This window comes from Elephas maximus, chromosome 5, assembly GCF_024166365.1.
Source record: "Elephas maximus indicus isolate mEleMax1 chromosome 5, mEleMax1 primary haplotype, whole genome shotgun sequence".
In the NCBI taxonomy this organism is placed as follows: domain Eukaryota; kingdom Metazoa; phylum Chordata; class Mammalia; order Proboscidea; family Elephantidae; genus Elephas; species Elephas maximus.
Genome location: NC_064823.1, coordinates 2,342,932 through 2,359,880, shown reverse-complemented (window position 1 = coordinate 2,359,880; position 16,949 = coordinate 2,342,932). Strand labels below are relative to the sequence as shown.

General features: G+C 40.0%; 1 protein-coding gene across 6 annotated transcripts in view; it reads left to right on the top strand.

Annotated features, from left to right (window-relative positions):
- Positions 1-3,011: 3,011 nt before the first annotated feature.
- ELMOD2 (ELMO domain containing 2) overlaps positions 3,012-16,949 on the top strand; it is a 49,736-nt gene continuing 35,798 nt past the window's right edge. For 5 of the 6 annotated variants that reach the window (XR_007517580.1, XR_007517581.1, XR_007517582.1 and 2 more), the window contains exons 1-5: positions 3,012-3,126; positions 4,288-4,434; positions 6,713-6,741; positions 10,232-10,329; positions 14,965-15,094. Coding sequence is in view for 2 of the 6 variants with exons in the window: in XM_049885238.1 (XP_049741195.1) it covers positions 4,293-4,434; positions 6,713-6,741; positions 10,232-10,329; positions 14,965-15,094 (399 nt within the window). In the remaining 4 variants the exon portion in view is untranslated. The remainder of the gene's footprint in view (positions 3,127-4,287; positions 4,435-6,712; positions 6,742-10,231; positions 10,330-14,964; positions 15,095-16,949) is intronic. The other variant, XM_049885239.1, reaches the window with a different exon arrangement.

The window sequence follows — 16,949 nt, the reverse complement described above, 5'->3', positions numbered from 1 at the left end:
CGGTTGGAGATTCCAGCCCACCCAGTAGCTATGTGGGGAACCTGTGATTATAGCCGAGAAACCCTGCGGAGTAGTTCTACTGCGTCACAGGGCTTCGCTGAGTTGGAATTGACTTCATGGCACTTAACAACGACAGGGCGTGAATGGTCCTGAAGTGCAACGAGGTGACCTGAACAGGACTTAATATAACTGCAGCCAATTACTTCTCTGTCTCTAATTAAAGAGTAGTACAGCTGGCCATGGAAACCCTGGTGGTGTTAAGTGCTACGGCTGCTAACCAAAGGGTCGGGAGTTCGAATCCGCCAGGCACTCCTTGGAAACTCTATGGGGCAGTTCTACTTTGTCCTATAGGGTCACTATGAGTCAGAATCGACTCGACGGCACTGGGTTTGGTTTTTGGTTTGGCTACAGCTGGCCATTATCTTCATACATATTATACGAAAGTTATTTTATTCATTCAGATACCCGTCCCAGTATTAATTTTTATGTAGGTGGTGGAGACCCTGGTGGCATAGTGGTTAAGAGCTCAGGAGTTCAAATCCAGCAGGCACTCCTTGGAAACCCTATGGGGCAGTTCTACTCTGTCCTGTAGGGTCACTATGAGTCAGAATTGACTCGACAGCAATGGATTTGGTTTGGTTTTGGTTTATGCAGGTGGTAAGGAATATTGTTTATATCATGTTGGGTTTTTTTTTTTTTTTGCCTCATGTCTGCACATTAGCCATATATAATGAATTTTTTGGTCCAGTGAGATTTATAATGGGAAACCAAACTGTTATATAACACATTGTTCTAAAAAAAAAAATTATTCTAAGCCCTGATAATATTTGTGGCTTTAGCGTCAGTTACAGAGTAAGTAAAGCCCAAGACGGAATAATTGTCAAACTTATTTAGATCCCTTGGAGGCTACAAGGGATATCATTCACTGGCCCACATGTCCTGACCCTGGTGCCCAAAAGATATAGACTAACTGAAGTTTCACCAGTCCCTGAGAGCCTTGGGTCTTCCAAATGCCATCTTTAAATGACTACTTTTTTTTTTGTTGTTAGCATTCAACAGTCTATTACCATATTAATGGCTTACCTTAGAGGCAAGTGGAATACATCATTATTGCACCCATTATTTCATGGCTTTGGCACCACTGTGTTAGGTGCTGTTGAGTCGGTTCCAACTCATAGCAGCCCTACGTACAACAGAACAAAACACTGTCCGGTCCTGCGCCATCCTCACAATCGTTGTTGTTTGAGCCCATTGTTGCAGTCAGTGTCAATCTATCTTGTAGTTTTTCACTGATCCTCTAGTTTTGGCACCACTGTACCCACTCAAATTAGACACGGAGCTACTTCTAGAGGATGGCAGGAAATCAGCCTCACATTCTTGTCTCCTGTTGAGTCAACTTGATTCTCATTGCGAGAATCTATAATCTTCCATGGAGGTCCCATAGGACCCTCTACAACTACATCCTCTGCACTGGGGTATTCTCAATATTCATTTATCAAAGTTCTCATTTTCCTGATTACAGTTAGGCCACTGGTTATTGCCTGTGACTTTGTAAATATCCAGACATCACCTTGAAGTAAAGAACTAAGTTCTTCTTCCACGTCACATGTACTGCTCTCAACTCAGCCCATTGTGTGAACTTACCTTATATGACTCCATTTTTACTGTCCACAGGCGAAAAGCAGCAGACTGTTACAATGGGTCTCAACCTACTACAAGGGAACTCTCATGGATGAAGCAAGAAACTTGTTTTATTTTGATTGAAAGAAAGTCGTGAGATTTAGATCGTTCAGCAACAGAAATGAACTGCTTCTTGGGAGTTCTAAAATTAGTTCTAAAGCAAAAGATGCTACCTTCTCAGGCATGTTTTGTAACTCCCCCAAAACGCTCCCATAACATGAATTCCATTTTGAGAGTTTTGTTGTACAGCTTCCTCTTTATTACAACCATGATATAATAGGTATTTCAGGTCTTAATACAATTTGATGCTCTTAAGTTATGGGGACTGTTTTCACTAGAGCCCAATAGCCTGCTGGCAAACCGGCTCTCCAGCCCCATCGTTCCCAGTTTTTGAGTAAAAAAAAAAAAAAAAAATCCCAGCGGCAGCCACGAGGTGGCAGTATTATATTTCAGTAAAACCTCTAAAAAAAAAATTGGCATTAATTCTAGTGTCAGAAACTTCTAAAATCTTGTCTATATGTGTTAGAATCATATGGTCCCAGTAGCACACTTGGGTCTCTGCCCATTACGGATTTTTCATAGCTTGTTGTAGCCCAGTGTAGTTTCCAAAGGTTGCTATTGCTCAGGACTCTACTGAAATCAAAATTTTTATTAGTGGCTTCATGTATTTAGATTTATAAGATCCCCAAATACGATATGTTTACTAGATTCCAAATAACCCCACAAGGTGTTGTGTCGTCTTTTTATTGGTAGGATCCTGGACGGAGAGTAATTTATTCTTTACTGTTTGTAGAATACCTCTACTGGCCTAGCCCAAATTATTTTTAGAAACTTCACGGACTGGGCTAGGCTCTTAATTTTAGCCGCGTGGATTGAGCATCTTGGTAAGTCATACGCGTAACTATACTCTCAAAGTTTTCTGCGTTTCTGGTTGAACTAATAATAATTACTTCATAGAAAGCGCTTTTGTAACCTTGACTCTATAAAAATTACGAAAAGGACGCTCCTTCTTCTGGACTTGGAGCCTAGGAGCAGCAGACGGTTTCAACTTAAACGGTAAGAGGTGTACAGTGCGAAATGTCTCAAGAGCAGCGCCAGTAAACAGTAGCCTTTAGGGCCGGGTGTGCAGCCCGGATGCCGTTGCCAGGGAAACCGTCGGGCGTCCCTAGAATCCGAGCACGCGCGCCTGGGCAACTTTTGTCCGACCTCCTTCTGGCGTTAGCGATAGGTGGGGCACGGACCAATCGGAGGAGGCTGGAGGTGCAGGGGGCGGGCAGAGGCCCGGGAAAAGCGGTCCTGCGGCTTTGCTCTCTGACTTCCGGGTCGCGGTGCTTGCAGGGAGCGCTCCGCGGGTATCCTCGCTTCCGCTGTTGGCGGTAAAGGCAAGATTCCCCATTGAGCAAACCGAGGCAGCTCCAGCTCCCCCTAGTTCTTCCGTTTTGTGAGGTGGCTGCTTTTCTTTTTCCTCCCCTCAGCCTGCGCTGCTTCTGTACCGACCGCGCGAGCCCGGCGGAGTCCGGCGGGGCGTCGGCGGGCGCCGGCGGGGCGTCGGCGGGCCCCGGGGCAGCCGAAGCTTTGTGCCGTCCGCTTCCTCCCGCTCGCGAGCCGCTGCCCAGGCCGAGCCTGGCCTGCTCCGGGAGGGGGCCGGGGGGCTCGGGCGCCGCGAGGAAGCCGTTGCCTCTGAGTGGTAGTTCTGATGCTTTTGTGGCGATGAGCGCGGACCAGATGGGTTCATTTTAAAGAAACAGTAAAGCCCACCTCTAAGGTGCGCTGTTTCTGCGCTGATCTGCTGGGGTTTCGAACTGGCCAGCCCTGAGGCCCTAGTCCAGACACGGTGTGTCAGCGGGCACGTGTGAGGCAGGAGGGAGATGGCCAGCTCTGTTTGTTCTGAAGTCTCTTTTCCTCACTTGCACTCCCCTCCCCCATCCCCCCCCGCCTTCTTCTTTTGGGAACAAGGGTTTTCGTATGACATAAAGAATCAGTTTTTTTGAGGTTACAGATTTTTGACTTAGTATTTCTGCCTTTCACTTTTTGAAATGAAAAATCAAGAATTGCCCAGGGTGTGATCTACTCCGGGTTAAACGTGCAAACTTCAATTCGTAAGCCATATGTAGGGTTGTTATTTGCTGGCATCACTTGACTGGAACAAATGATGTAACGGGAATTATCCATACGGGTTGAGAAGAGCTTTTTCTTTATAAAAACAATTCTGATGTTTGGTATATTTTATTTAATCATCGCTTAGTTGGGGTCCTCTTGTTTTTGAACTGTTGGGACCCAGTTTTCCAAGACTGAGAAAGTGGGAAACATATGAAGTACAATTATTTAACAAAAAGTGTGGACCGTTCTGCAGTCGTTCTTTTAACTCGAGTAGATTGACTCTAAGGTAGTAAATTGTTTTGATTTCTACAGTTAATATTTTTAAATGATAAATTGACTGGCCAGCCATCATTTTCACTCATCTATGCGGTGTAAATTATCACTGTCATTGTTTTCTTAGATGCTTAAGTAAGCACTAGCACAAAATGGACACAATGGAATAATAATAGTTGTGACTTTTTAATTCAGTGTAAAATCATTAAGCTTGTCATGCATTTCCTTCTCCAGAAAACATGTTTATTTCTTTGTGGGAGTTCTTCTATGGAAACTTTTTTCGGTATTGGATGAAATGGATTTTACGACAGATGACTGGAAAGTGTGAATTGCAACGAATTTTTGATACCTATGTAGGTGCACAGAGGACACACAGGATAGGTAATGTTATTTGAAAAAGAAATTTTAAAAACTAATAAAATTTTAGCTCCAAATGAATATTTTTTCTCAAAAATTGCAGTGACATACGTATTTCTTGTGTATCCTGATGAAGTCACATTAACTCCGTTTCATAAACTTTGAAATCCAGCTTTGAGTCCTTTCAGCTCTAAAAATGTATAAATTTATAGAAAAAGAAACTGATTAGTAGTTGATTCCCCATATGTGCAAATGGTTATCTTCTATGTCTTCTTAAGTTTATCAGTTGTTGCTTTGATCACAGGCTCTTTTCTAGAGAAAATCTCTATGCTTGTATAATCCCTTTGAAATTTTCACTCAAATGATAAAGAGTGAGTGTTTGGATTTAGATTCATTTTTATAGTCAAGATCCTTCATTAGTCTTTTAATTTCTTACTGTTATTTGTGGAAGAACAGTAGGTATCCAGTGGTCCCTAGGAAAGCTTATTAGACTCAGTGCACATAGTCCAATATGGGAGTCACTAGCCATATGCTTTGGGCGCTTGAAGTGTGACTCACCTAAATTAAAACGCATGTAATTGTAAAATATACATTGGGTTTCAGAGACTATATGAAAAAAAAGATTGCGAAAATACCTCAGCAATTGTTTATATTCACAATATGTTGAAATGATAATAATTTGGATACATGGGGTTAAATATAAAATTAATTTTATCTGTTTTTTTTTATCGTCTTTAAGGTAGCTACTAGGAAAAAATTAAGTACCTATGTGGCTTACATTTTAGCCACGTAAGAGAGTAATGCTACTCTAAAATCCAGCATGTCCTCAGTTCTTAAATAAAAATGCAGCTTTAAATGAGAGCACAGATGAGTGAGAAATGTGGTTTGAGGTCACTTTTCTTGGACAATGTAAGGGGAACCAAGCAACTGCTTTAGCTCATGCTGAGTGTCTCAGATGGAAAAATCACAGATTAACTAGATTTCCTTTTTGCATTGAATAGGTGTGCTTCAACTAAGGTTTAGAAGGTAGAATATTGGCAATCGGAAGATGTCTCCAAGACAACATTGATACTGCTTCCGTTGAGATTATTGCCAAAAAAGCCCTATGGAGCAGTTCTACCATATAACATATGGGGTCACCATGAGTCAGAATTGATTCAATAGCAGTGGGTTTGGTTTTCACCTCTTTGGCTCTGGTATGTTGAGGTTTATGGAATAATATCTAGTTCTCTATACTGAAAGGATGGTAAGGCATAAAGAGAGAGTAAACCTCAGGGCAGCTGGATGGTCGAAGTTTAATTACTTTCCTAGTTTTCTCAGAACTTTGTGGGTGACAAATCATTGCCTAATATTTTGATTTGCCCTTTTGACTGGGCAGAACAAAGTGCCTTTTGATAAGAAGCCTCTGCATTCAGTGTTGGTTGGTGTTTTGTAGTGCAGAGGAAGAGCCTATGTTAAGGCTTTTTTTGTGTGGGAAAAGGATTTTCTTGAATTTTTTAAAATTCCAAGAAAAGGAGAACATTTAGTAAATGTGTCAGAAAATTTTTTAAATAGACAGTGAAAATGTTCTTGTCATTCTTGAAGTGAAAGCCAAAAATGGAGAGGTTATTTCATTATTTATCTGGTAGAGGACAATTGGCCAGATAATCTAAAGTCCCTTTGTTGTATAATTTAGTTGCTAGTATCTCAAATCTAAATGCTTACCGTACTCTATAAGGTTAACAAATGAAGAAAATGTAGCCGAGATTACTCTCACTGTAGTCCTAAGATAAGGTTCTGGGACCTGAACTATTCTGAGGCAGCCGCGAATGAATTTGTGGTGGTGAGTAGACAGTTTGGGGTCTGCACAATGACCTGGGGGAAGTTGGGTTGGCTTTACCTCTTTGAAGTCCCTAGGTGGTGCCAACGGTTTGCCCTCAACTAAGGTTGGTGGTTCAAACCTATGGAAGAAAGGCCTGGTGATCTTCTTCCATTAAGATTATAGCCAAAAAACTCTGTGGAGCAGTTCAGCTATGATATATGGGGCAACCATGAGTCCGGATTGACTTGATGGCAGCAGGTTTGGTTTTCACCTCTTCAGCTCTGGTATGTTGTGTTTGACTGAGGTTTATAAAATAATATCTAGTTCTCTATACTATAAGAATAAAATTTTAAATTATATTCTATGTTATTTATGTAAAAATTATATCTTCTAGAACTACTAAAGTAATTTATGATTGGGTTTTTTTTGGATGTTTTTACTGTCTGTATATGGAGTAATTTAGATACAACATTTAAGTGATAATTTTTTTTTTTATTTCAGAAAATTCCTTGACGTCTTCCAAGAACAAGGTAGGATTATATAGTAATGATAATTCCAGAAAACTTAATTTGGAGATAGTTCTTCTTTAAAAGAATGCCTCAATTTTAGAATGAATTATTTTTAATGTCCTAGTAGAAGAGTTGGAGCCCTGGTGGCGTAGTGGTTTAGAGCTTGGCTGCTAACTGAAAGGTTACCAGTTCAAATCCACCGGGCACTCCTTGAAGAAATCCTGTGGGGCGGTTCTGTTCTACAGGTTCATTATGAGTGTAATCCAACTTGACGGCACCTGACAACAACAATAATAATAGAAGAGTCTTTGCTGTGATGAGTATTGAGTGAAGTTTTCCTTCTAGAGAAGTAATATTGCTGTTAAAAATTTTCTCTCTGTGTGTGTGTGTATTTGTGTGCCACTCTCACACAAAGAAGGTATTTGAATAATTTGTCTTGTTCTGAGATTTTACTTGGTTATTTTATCTCAAGGGTCGATTGGTTTTGGGAAAGCAGGGTCTTGTGAAAAGCCTTCTCTTAGACTGTATCCTCAGGATAGGTTCTTGTATGAGACAAAGATAAGTTTGGAGAGTTACTAAGGACCTTGTGTCTTGTACCATTTGAATCAAAGTAAGTCATACCTCACTTTTTTTTTTTTGGTCAGCTTTTGCTATGTAATAATAGACTGTGATAAAATATCAAGAGCATTTAGCAGTACATCATTTCTTGCACACGTGTCTGTGGGCCTGCAGGAGGGGCTCTGCTTCAAGCTGTGGTCAAGTTCAGGTCTGTTCCAGTGGTCTCATTCTTGGACCCAGGTTGGAGGATAATGGGTACCTGGGGAATTTTTCTCTCGCAGTGGATCACTGAACAAGGAGGGCAGGCCCAACCACACAGGCATATTTTAAGTCTTCTTGCACCACAGTCATTAACATCCCATTGGCTAAAGTAAGTTACATGGCCAAGCCCAAGTCAAGGGGTAGAGAAAGACACTGGGCCCCCCATAAGGCCATGATAGTAGGCATGTGGAGAGATAATTTAATTGTGGGGGAGTGAAAAATTCAGACCAAGTGACTCAGGCTGCTACATGCTGTCAGTTCCTTATAGTAGTTCACCATTTTTTGTGTATATGGCTTGTTTGGTGTGGCGGAGGTACAGTGTGGGTCATCTAGAGCATTGTGTGAAATCCCGTAGTGGATCAAAACCAGTATAAAACGACAACCACAACAAAAGGATCAGGATGGAAAATAACTCAAAAACATTGTTCATCATGAGGTTAAATACTGTTTTCTGAAGTTTTAATCTCAGTTATGTACGTATGTGTTCTTCTATCTCTATATATTTCACGTATACTTATGTATATACGAGTGTGCCTGGTCGTGTTGCAAAATGTGAGTCGAGGTAAAAGAATATTGACTTGCTGCTGCCTAGTGATGTTGATATGAGTTACTGATTTACACCAGTAACAAAATATGCCATTTATGTTCCAGAGGGCACCTGTAAAAATGTTGCTTTACTGATTTAGTTGCAGCCTCTATTTACAAACGGTCTGTGTAAGAATAACTCATACACACGAATGAATATTGGGGTGGAATCCAGAGTCCTACTCACGTGTTCAGAATACTTAGAGAGTGACTGATATTCTTTTTATTTTAAATGAAATGCAGAGTTCCAGAAAGCTAACATGTTGCTGGCTCTAAAAATTTATTTTATTTTATCTACCTACGTAATTCCTTTAGCTGGAACTTGGGATGCATTTTCCCAAAGAAACAGCATCATAAATTGTAGCAGATGTACTTGGAGAAGTGCTGTATTTCAGATCTATTACAACAGTGTTCTCAAACTTGAACATGCATCAGAGTCCCCAGAGACTTGTTAAAACAGAGATGACTGGGCCCTACCACCACAGTTCCTGATTCCGCTCTGGTTGCACTTCTAACACATTGCCAAGTAATAACTGCTGTTGCTCCTGCTGGTCAGGAGCAACTCTTTGAAAACCAGTGTATTAATAGATGAGTGTGCTTTGGGGGACCGTTCTGGGACCATACTTTGTTTCTGTTGGAAATAGTATATGCATTCTCCAAACTGACCAAGTCGTGTTTCTTGGATTTCCACCCATGGTGAAGGCAGCCCTTTTACTTCTGCTGCTGTTTAAGCTTCAAGACATTTCCTGTAGCCAGATTATCCCAGGCCTTGACAAACTAGACCTTGTTGGCCATATCTGCACCCTTACTGATTGTTAGAATCTTTGATTGTTTTTTTTTTAGCTTTTAGTTTTCTCTGAGGAGCGAGCCTGCCTCCCTTTTTCCTTCCTTCTTTTAAATAATTTTATGTGTTGCTTTATATATCTTTTACTGAAAAAGTTGTCCTTAAAATTTTTATCTGTTGAATATTTCCATCCATTTAACATTTGTCAACTACTATCTATTACATGCAGGATAGGAAAAGGTGAACCAGATACAGTCTCTGTCCTTAAGGAATTTATGACTTAATATATAAATAACTATAATATAGATGGTGATAAGAGTCATAAAAGGGCTACAGATGAATTATTATGGGGCTTTCAAGAGAAGGAAGGATACTTCCACTCAAATGAGATTGGTGAAATTTTCTTGGACCTGACCTTTAAGCTGATTTTTAAAATGGGGAGGATTTAGGTCTAGAGACTGAGTGAAGGAGCATTTCAGATGAAAGGCTCAAAATAAGTAGAGGCATAACTACAGGTGTGATTGGAAATAACACAGTAGTTCAATTTGCCTGAAGTACAAAGGATACCAGAGAGGATTTTGATGGTAGCTTACTGGGGGATAAGAGTTAAAGTTTTTAAGGGTGAGGAAGGCGTGAACTTGCTTGTTTGTTGAAAGGGAGGATCCAGTGGATTTTTATAGACATATGTTTTTTCTGTGTTTTATGTACATAGAAAAAAGACCAAAAGAATGGACACTCATCTGTTGCAAGTGGCCATCTCTGGTGGTAGGATTGTTGTCGCTGGGTGCCGTGAGTCAGTTCCAACTCAGCGACCCCATGTGACCTAGTAGAACCACCTCATAGGGTTTTCTCGGCTGTCATCTTTACGGAAGTAGATTGCCAGGTCTCTCTCCCATGGAGTCACTGGGTGGATTTGAACTACCAAACCTTTTGGTTAGCAGCCGAGCACTTAACCATTGCACCACCAGCGCCCTGTTGATTTCTGCATTTTAATTTTTTCTACAGATATTTTTGTTATATAATCTTTGTATTTTATAAAAAAGTCTGCTTCATAATCATACTGTGTAGCAGATCATTAGCTGAGAACTCATTAACCGAGAGCCTTTTGATTGTTCATCAAGGAAGTTGTTATCAGATACATCATGCTACTTCTCTTTTATGAAAAAATATATTTACATTTACATAATTTTAGCCCTAGAGAAAATTTGAAACAAATTTGTGTTTAATATCTGAATGGTAAAGTTGATCACATGCCTCAAAATTGACTACTCTTTTTCAGCTACAAGGGATATTTTTCATTCAACTTCTCTTTCGCATCAATAGGTTTTACGGGAAGCTACACATGTCACGCAGAGCGAGGTGGACAAATGTGTAGAAGATATAATGAAGGAAAAGAATATCAACCCTGAGAAGGATGCCAGGTATGCTGTTTTTACAGTATTCTTTTTTATTAGGCATTTGTACCTCGTAAGTTATAGAGATCACACAGATTTGTGAACCTTTGGAACACAAAAGGTTGTGGAGGTCATCTAATTCAGTCATCTCATTTCACTTGGTGAGGAATTAAAGTCCAGAGAGATGAGGTGACTTGTACAATATTACACAACTAGTGATAAAAGCAGGACTGAAACCTGTATCTAGTTGTGTACAACTGCTCTTCTTTAATATAATTTAAAACATTGTATTAAATTACATAAATATTAAATGTATTAAAATATTACATAAATAGCTTCAGCTACTATGTTCTTCTTGTCCTTTAAAAGTCAGCTCCTCTCTCCTCCAGGCAGGTCCTGCCTGGCTCCTCTAGTCTGAGTTAGGTGCCTTTGCTCTGTCCTCACTTAGAGCGCTGTAGCATAGCATTTAACCTGTTACATCGTACTTTGGATTTACTCTTGTTCTTCCTCAATAAATTTTAAGTTCCTTAAGAAGAGGAGTGTTCACTCATTTAATATCTGTAGTCTCAGCACTAGTACAGTATTTAGCACTTATTTCTTCTCATTCACCATTTTTCTCTGTCAGTATAGAGGAAGGAGCAATTTATTTTGGCTGGAACAGGGAAAGAACTGTAAGGGTAGTTCCACAAAAGGTGACATTTGAGCTGGACGTTGGTGATTGGATAGGGGAAGACATTCCATATAGAAGAACAGTGCCAGGAAGGCGCAGAGAAATAGAAGTACATGAATATCTGGGAGCTGTAGGGAGTCCTTTGTGCCTGGAGCACTGAATACGTGCAGAGGAGTGGTTGGAGAGGTGAACAGAATGTTAAATTGGAGACACATTGCAGAGAGTCTTGAGTGATGTACTGAGGGATTTAGAGTATGTTCTCCATTATTTAAGCCAACATTATCGGATTAATATTTTCGGAAGATGGAAGCAGGATTTGGGGATGCGGGATGCTGGTAGAGGGACTAAAGATAGAACAGTTAAGCACTTGAGCCATTTAGGTAACAGATAACAAAGCCATGTATACAGCAGGGGAAATGAAGATACGAGGATTGTTTTGAGGGAGATTTCAGAGATACATTGGATAAGAACTTGGGGACCTTCTGGATATATTGTTGATGGAGGAAGAAGAGGATTAGAATTCTTTTTTTTCCCTTAAAATTTTTTTATTGTGGTAAATATATAGGTAGCAATACATTTGCCATTTCAGTAATCTTCACATATACAGTTCATTGACATTGAATATGTCCACATGTTGTTCAGCGATCGCCATTGACTGTTCCTGAATTTTTCCATCACCCTTAGAAGCTCCATGTCCATAAGCATTGTGTCTTCCTTTCCCCAAAAAATAATTAAAAAAAAAAAAATTTATTGTGCTTTAGTTGAAAGTTTACAGTACAAATTAGTTTCTCATTCAAAAGTTTATACACAGATTGTTTTGTGACATTGGTGGCATTCCCTACAATCTGTCAGCACTCTCACCCCTTCCACCCCGGGTTTCCCATGTCCGTTCGTCCAGTTTTCCCGTCCCTTCCTGCCTTCACATCTTTGTTTTTGGACAAGTGTTGCTCATTTGGTCTCGTATACTTGATTAAACTAAGAAGCATGTTGCTTACATGTGTTACTGTTTGTTTTATAGGCCTGTTGTTTGAAAAGTGGACTTTGGGAGTGACTTCACTTCTGAGTTAGCAGGGTATCTGGGGGCCATAGTCTTGGAGGTTCCTCCCGTCTCTGTCATACCAGTAAGACTGGTCTTTTCTATGTATGTGTGAATTTGAATTTTGTTCTACATTTTTCTCCTGCTCTGTCTAGGATCTTCTATTTTGATCCCTATCAGAGGTGTCAGTGGTGGTTGCCGGGCACCATGTAGTTCTTCTGGGCTCAGGCTGCTGGAGCCTGTAGTTCATGTGGTCCATTAGTCCTTTGGACTAATATTTTCCCTGTGTCTTCGGTTTTCTTCCATCTTCTTTGTTCTTGTCTGGTTAGGACCAATAGGTATATTTTAGCTGGCTGCTCACAACCTTTTAAGACCGCAGACACTATTCACCAATGTAGGATGTAGAACATTTTCTATATGAATTATGTTATGCCAATTGACCTAGAGGTCCCCAGCCCTCAGCCTCAGTGATTTAGTCCCTCAAGGTGTTCAGATGTGTTTAGGAAGCTGCTATGATACGTCTTGGTCAGGTTGTGCTGACATCCCTTGTATCATGTGTTTTCTTTTCCTTCACCAAAGTTAACACTTGTTTCTATCTAGTTTGTGATTTCTCCTCCTCACCCCTCCCCACCCTTATAACGATCAAAGGTTGTTTTATTCTGTGTGTAAGCCTTTTCTTGAGTTTTTATAGTAGTGGTCTCACATAATATTTGTCCTTTTGTGACTGACTGACTTCACTCAGCATAATGCTGTCCAGATTCATCCATGTTGTGAGATGTTTCACGGATTCCTCATTGTTCTTTATCGTAGCATAGTTGTAAAAACGGCCTTGGGGCAGCATCTGACCTCCTCTAACTTCACAAGGAGGAAGGACAATCAAGATCAATAGCCCAAGGCTGATTGCTGTGAGGTAGAGGTCAGACCTGCCTCCTCTCTCAGCCATCTTTACCATTTCTGACACCAGCCATCCCTCCCGCTGCACCCTGCTTCTCTGCTGGGCTTGATAATTCATTGCAATTTCCACAGAGAACTCACAGACAAGACTCGTGATTATGGGGCTTAATAGAGAAATAAACAGGTTACAGTTCAGGTTCAGGAACATTCAGGATACAGTTCTTTCATCAGGACAGTCTCTCCCCAGATGCCGTTCCAGGCAGGCCTCTCCCTGTCCCTCAGCCTCTGCCCTGCTCAGGCAAGTGTTACAAAGCCCTTTTAGCTCTGCCGATAAGTGCCCAAAGGCACTCAGCTCTAGCTCTGTGGGTCAGTAGACCTAGCTCTACCAAGTGCTCAGAAGCATCCCATCCCTTCAGCAAGCCTCCTGCCGAAAGGCACTCAGCTTTCTTGCTTGTGGGCCGGGAAGCCCACTGTGCTGTCTCTTGCCGATCTCTCTTGCTGCTGTTTCTCTGCCACCACTTCTTGTCATCTTCCATGTTACAACTCTTTGTCTTAGTTCCCTGGTTCCAGGAGTCTCTTGGCACAGGGATCCTGGGTCCAAAAGACGCGCTGGCGCTTCTTCTTTGGTGGTGGTGGAATCCTCTCTCTGCTCTCGAATTTGCTGTCTTTTAAGGCAAAACTGACCAATCCCCTTGGTAGGCCACAGTCGCCTTATTTACACAGTTGCACCCAATCACTTGGGTAGGAGTTACATGACCATGGCTAGAAAGGCCACACCAAAGGGATCCGTCACATCGCAGCAGTACTCCATTGTGTGTATGTACCATAATTTTTTATCCATTCATGTGGTGATGGACTTTTAGGTTGTTTCCATCTTTTTGCTATTGTGAATAATGCTGCAGTGAGCATGGGTGTGCATATGTCTATTCATATGATAGCTCTTATTTCTCTAGGATATGTTCCTAGGAGTGGAATTGCAGAATCATATGGTTCTTCTATTTCTGGCTTTTTAAGAAGGCACCATATCGTCTTCCATAGTGGTTGTACCATTTTATATTCCCACCAGCAATGCATGAGAGTTCTAATCTCCCCACAACCTCTCCAACATTTGTTATTTTCTGTTGCTTTTTTTTTTTTTTTTGGAATAATACCAGTAATATCAGGGTGAAATGGTATCTCGTTGTAGTTTTGCATTTCTATAATCGAGAGAATTTCCTCATATGTCTGTTAGCCATCTGAATGTCTCCTTTGCCCATCTCTTAATTGGATTATTTGTGTTTCTGTTGTCGAGGTGTTGAAATAGTTTATAGATCTTAGAGATTAGACCCTTGTTGGATGCATCATAGCCAAAAATTTTTCCCAGTCTGTAGGTTCTCTTTTTACTCTTTTGGTGAAACCTTTTGATGAGCATAGGTGTTTAATTTTTAGGAGCTCCCTGTTATACAGTTTATCGTCTGAAGGATTAGAATTCTGGGTGTTCAGACTTGATTAGTGATGTCATTAATAGATTGAGTCTTTAGAAAGAGCAGGTTTCTGCAGGGAAGATAAGCTGTGGTGTTTGGGAGGACTTAGATAACCTGCCGTGTAGCTGTCCATTATATATTTGGAAAATTAGGTCTGTTGGTGATATCAGGCAATAAATATTTGGAGCATATGAAATTATACAGAGAAAACATGAAAAATAGAAGAGAACAAATCCTTGTAATTGCAAAGTTTGCAATTCTTACATGTCTTGCCTTCTTTCTAGACCCTGTTTTACCATATCTTACGTAATAATTAGTATAATGCCTTGTGTTTAAGGAGGCTCTTGGTGCTTATTGGCCAGAAATGCTTTTTAAATAGACACATGAACCACAGGCTGTGGAAGGCATTGCTGTATTGTGATTAGAAAATACGATTTATCCCTTAGTATAAAATACTGAGTATAATGCTTTGTGTTTAAGGAGGCTCTTAGCTCGTTGGTAGGAAATGCTTTCTAAATGAACATATAAACCACAAGCTGTGGAAGGCATTCCTATATTGTGATACGATATGATTTATAAAAATATTTTATCTTTTTCAGTTTTAAAATCTGCATGAAGGCTTGCTTACTGCAGATATCTGGTTATAAACAGCTTTATGCAGATGTTGAAAATGAGAGAAAAAAGCCATATGATTCCGATAACCTGCAACATGAAAAGCTACTCCTCAAGGTAAGTTTTCGTTTTCTCTACTTGGAGTTATTGCACGCAGAAAAATAAATTGGGCTAGAACTGAATAGAAACATAGTAAAAATTCTAGAGGCTTGTCCAATAAAAACCAGATCTTTTGCCATCGAGTTGATTATACAGCCATTTAATTGCTTTGTCTTTTAGAAAATCTGTTTCATTATATGGAAAGATTTTTAGCTGTTTGTATAATTTTATGATGATATCATTAAAATATATTCAAATAGATTTTATTTTAATGCTTTTCATTCTGAAATAAATTATAACTTATAAAGGGAGATCTTTAAAGAACGGATCCATAAACTTCAGGTTTTCTACTTATTTTTTATATAAATTGTGCATATAAGGCATTTTTTTCAGCTTACTCTCAAATTGTGAACATGGATGTACCTTTCAGATTATCAGGTCAAATCTTTTGAGATTTATAGAATGTTAGTTGCCAAGTAATGCCACATAAATTTAAAGACTAAGAAAGTAAAATTTATTTGGAATTGTCTTGTTCAGTATTTCTTAAATATAAATACATAGGGACATGGAGGTGATGAAAGTAAAGAATATTAGACCTGGAATAAGCATTAGAGATCATCTAGTCCAGTCTCTTTATCTAAGGTATGAGGAATCTAAAGCCCAGAGATGAAGTGATTTGCTTTAGGTCCTAGAAAGTAAAACCTGGCCTAGACCCTGAGCCTTTTGCCCTTCCATTATGCCTACTTTAATTTAAGTTTTAAATGGTTAAAGCTGGAGAAAATAGCACATTGCACTTGGAGGTAGGAAGTTGCCATAACTAAAGGTACTGTAGAAAGAAACATTAATAGTATATACGATAGGAAAGTGTGGAACTTTGGTTTTTGAATGCCGTTGACCCACAATAAGAGACACAGTTTAAAAACTTCTGGGAAGGTGACTACATGAGCAGGTCTAAGATCCTGATGTTCCTGCATGAGCACCAAGAAAAGCAACTAGAAAGCTATGTCAGCCCTGTAAGAACTCTGAAAAGTAGGTGGAGGATTACAGCAGCTACATTGAAAAAAGAAAAAGATGACTTTTAAACAGTAGGAAAACTTGTTTTTATACTGTTTCCATCCCTTACCCTCGTGGCGCAGCAGATGGGCAGCTGCAGTGGAGTTGGACCATGGCTTGCCTTCTCAAAGATAGGCCCCAATCTCTGGCTCTGGAGTGAGTATGGCATTCTTTGCTGGTGGACTGTTCCGTGTGTCTGTTCTGATCTGTCTGGGAGCTGCCTGAAGGACGCAAGCTCTAGTCTGACCTGAATTGGACTCAAACAAGGTGGGGGAGGGAGTGGTGAGCAAAGATGGAAGGCTGTGACTACCTGAGAATTTCTTGTAGAAATTAGTACTTACAAAAGTACCGTGTATTTGGAGGAATTGAAAAGTCACACTCATGCTCAGTGCAAATACATTGTAATAGTTTAAAGACCCAGCTTCAACAGAAAAAGCACAAGGCATACAAAGAAACTGAAAATGATGGCCCATTCAAAAGAACAGGACAACGGGAAAGAATTGTTTCTATGGAAGCCCAGATTGTAGACAGATTAGCAGATGTTAAAACAACAGTATTAAAATGTTCAACGAACTAAAGGAAAACACCAGAAAAGAACTAAAAGAAACCAGAACAATGATAAATAAACAAAACGGGACTATCAATAAGATAGCGTAAAAAGGAACCAAACAATTAGTGGAGCTGAAAAATACAACTGAAATGAAAAATTCAGTGGAAGGCCTCAGCAGCAGATTTGAGCTAGAAGAGGAAAGAATCAGTGAACTGGAGAATAAGGCAATTGAAATTATTGAGGCTGAAGAGCAAAAAGAAAACAGCATCA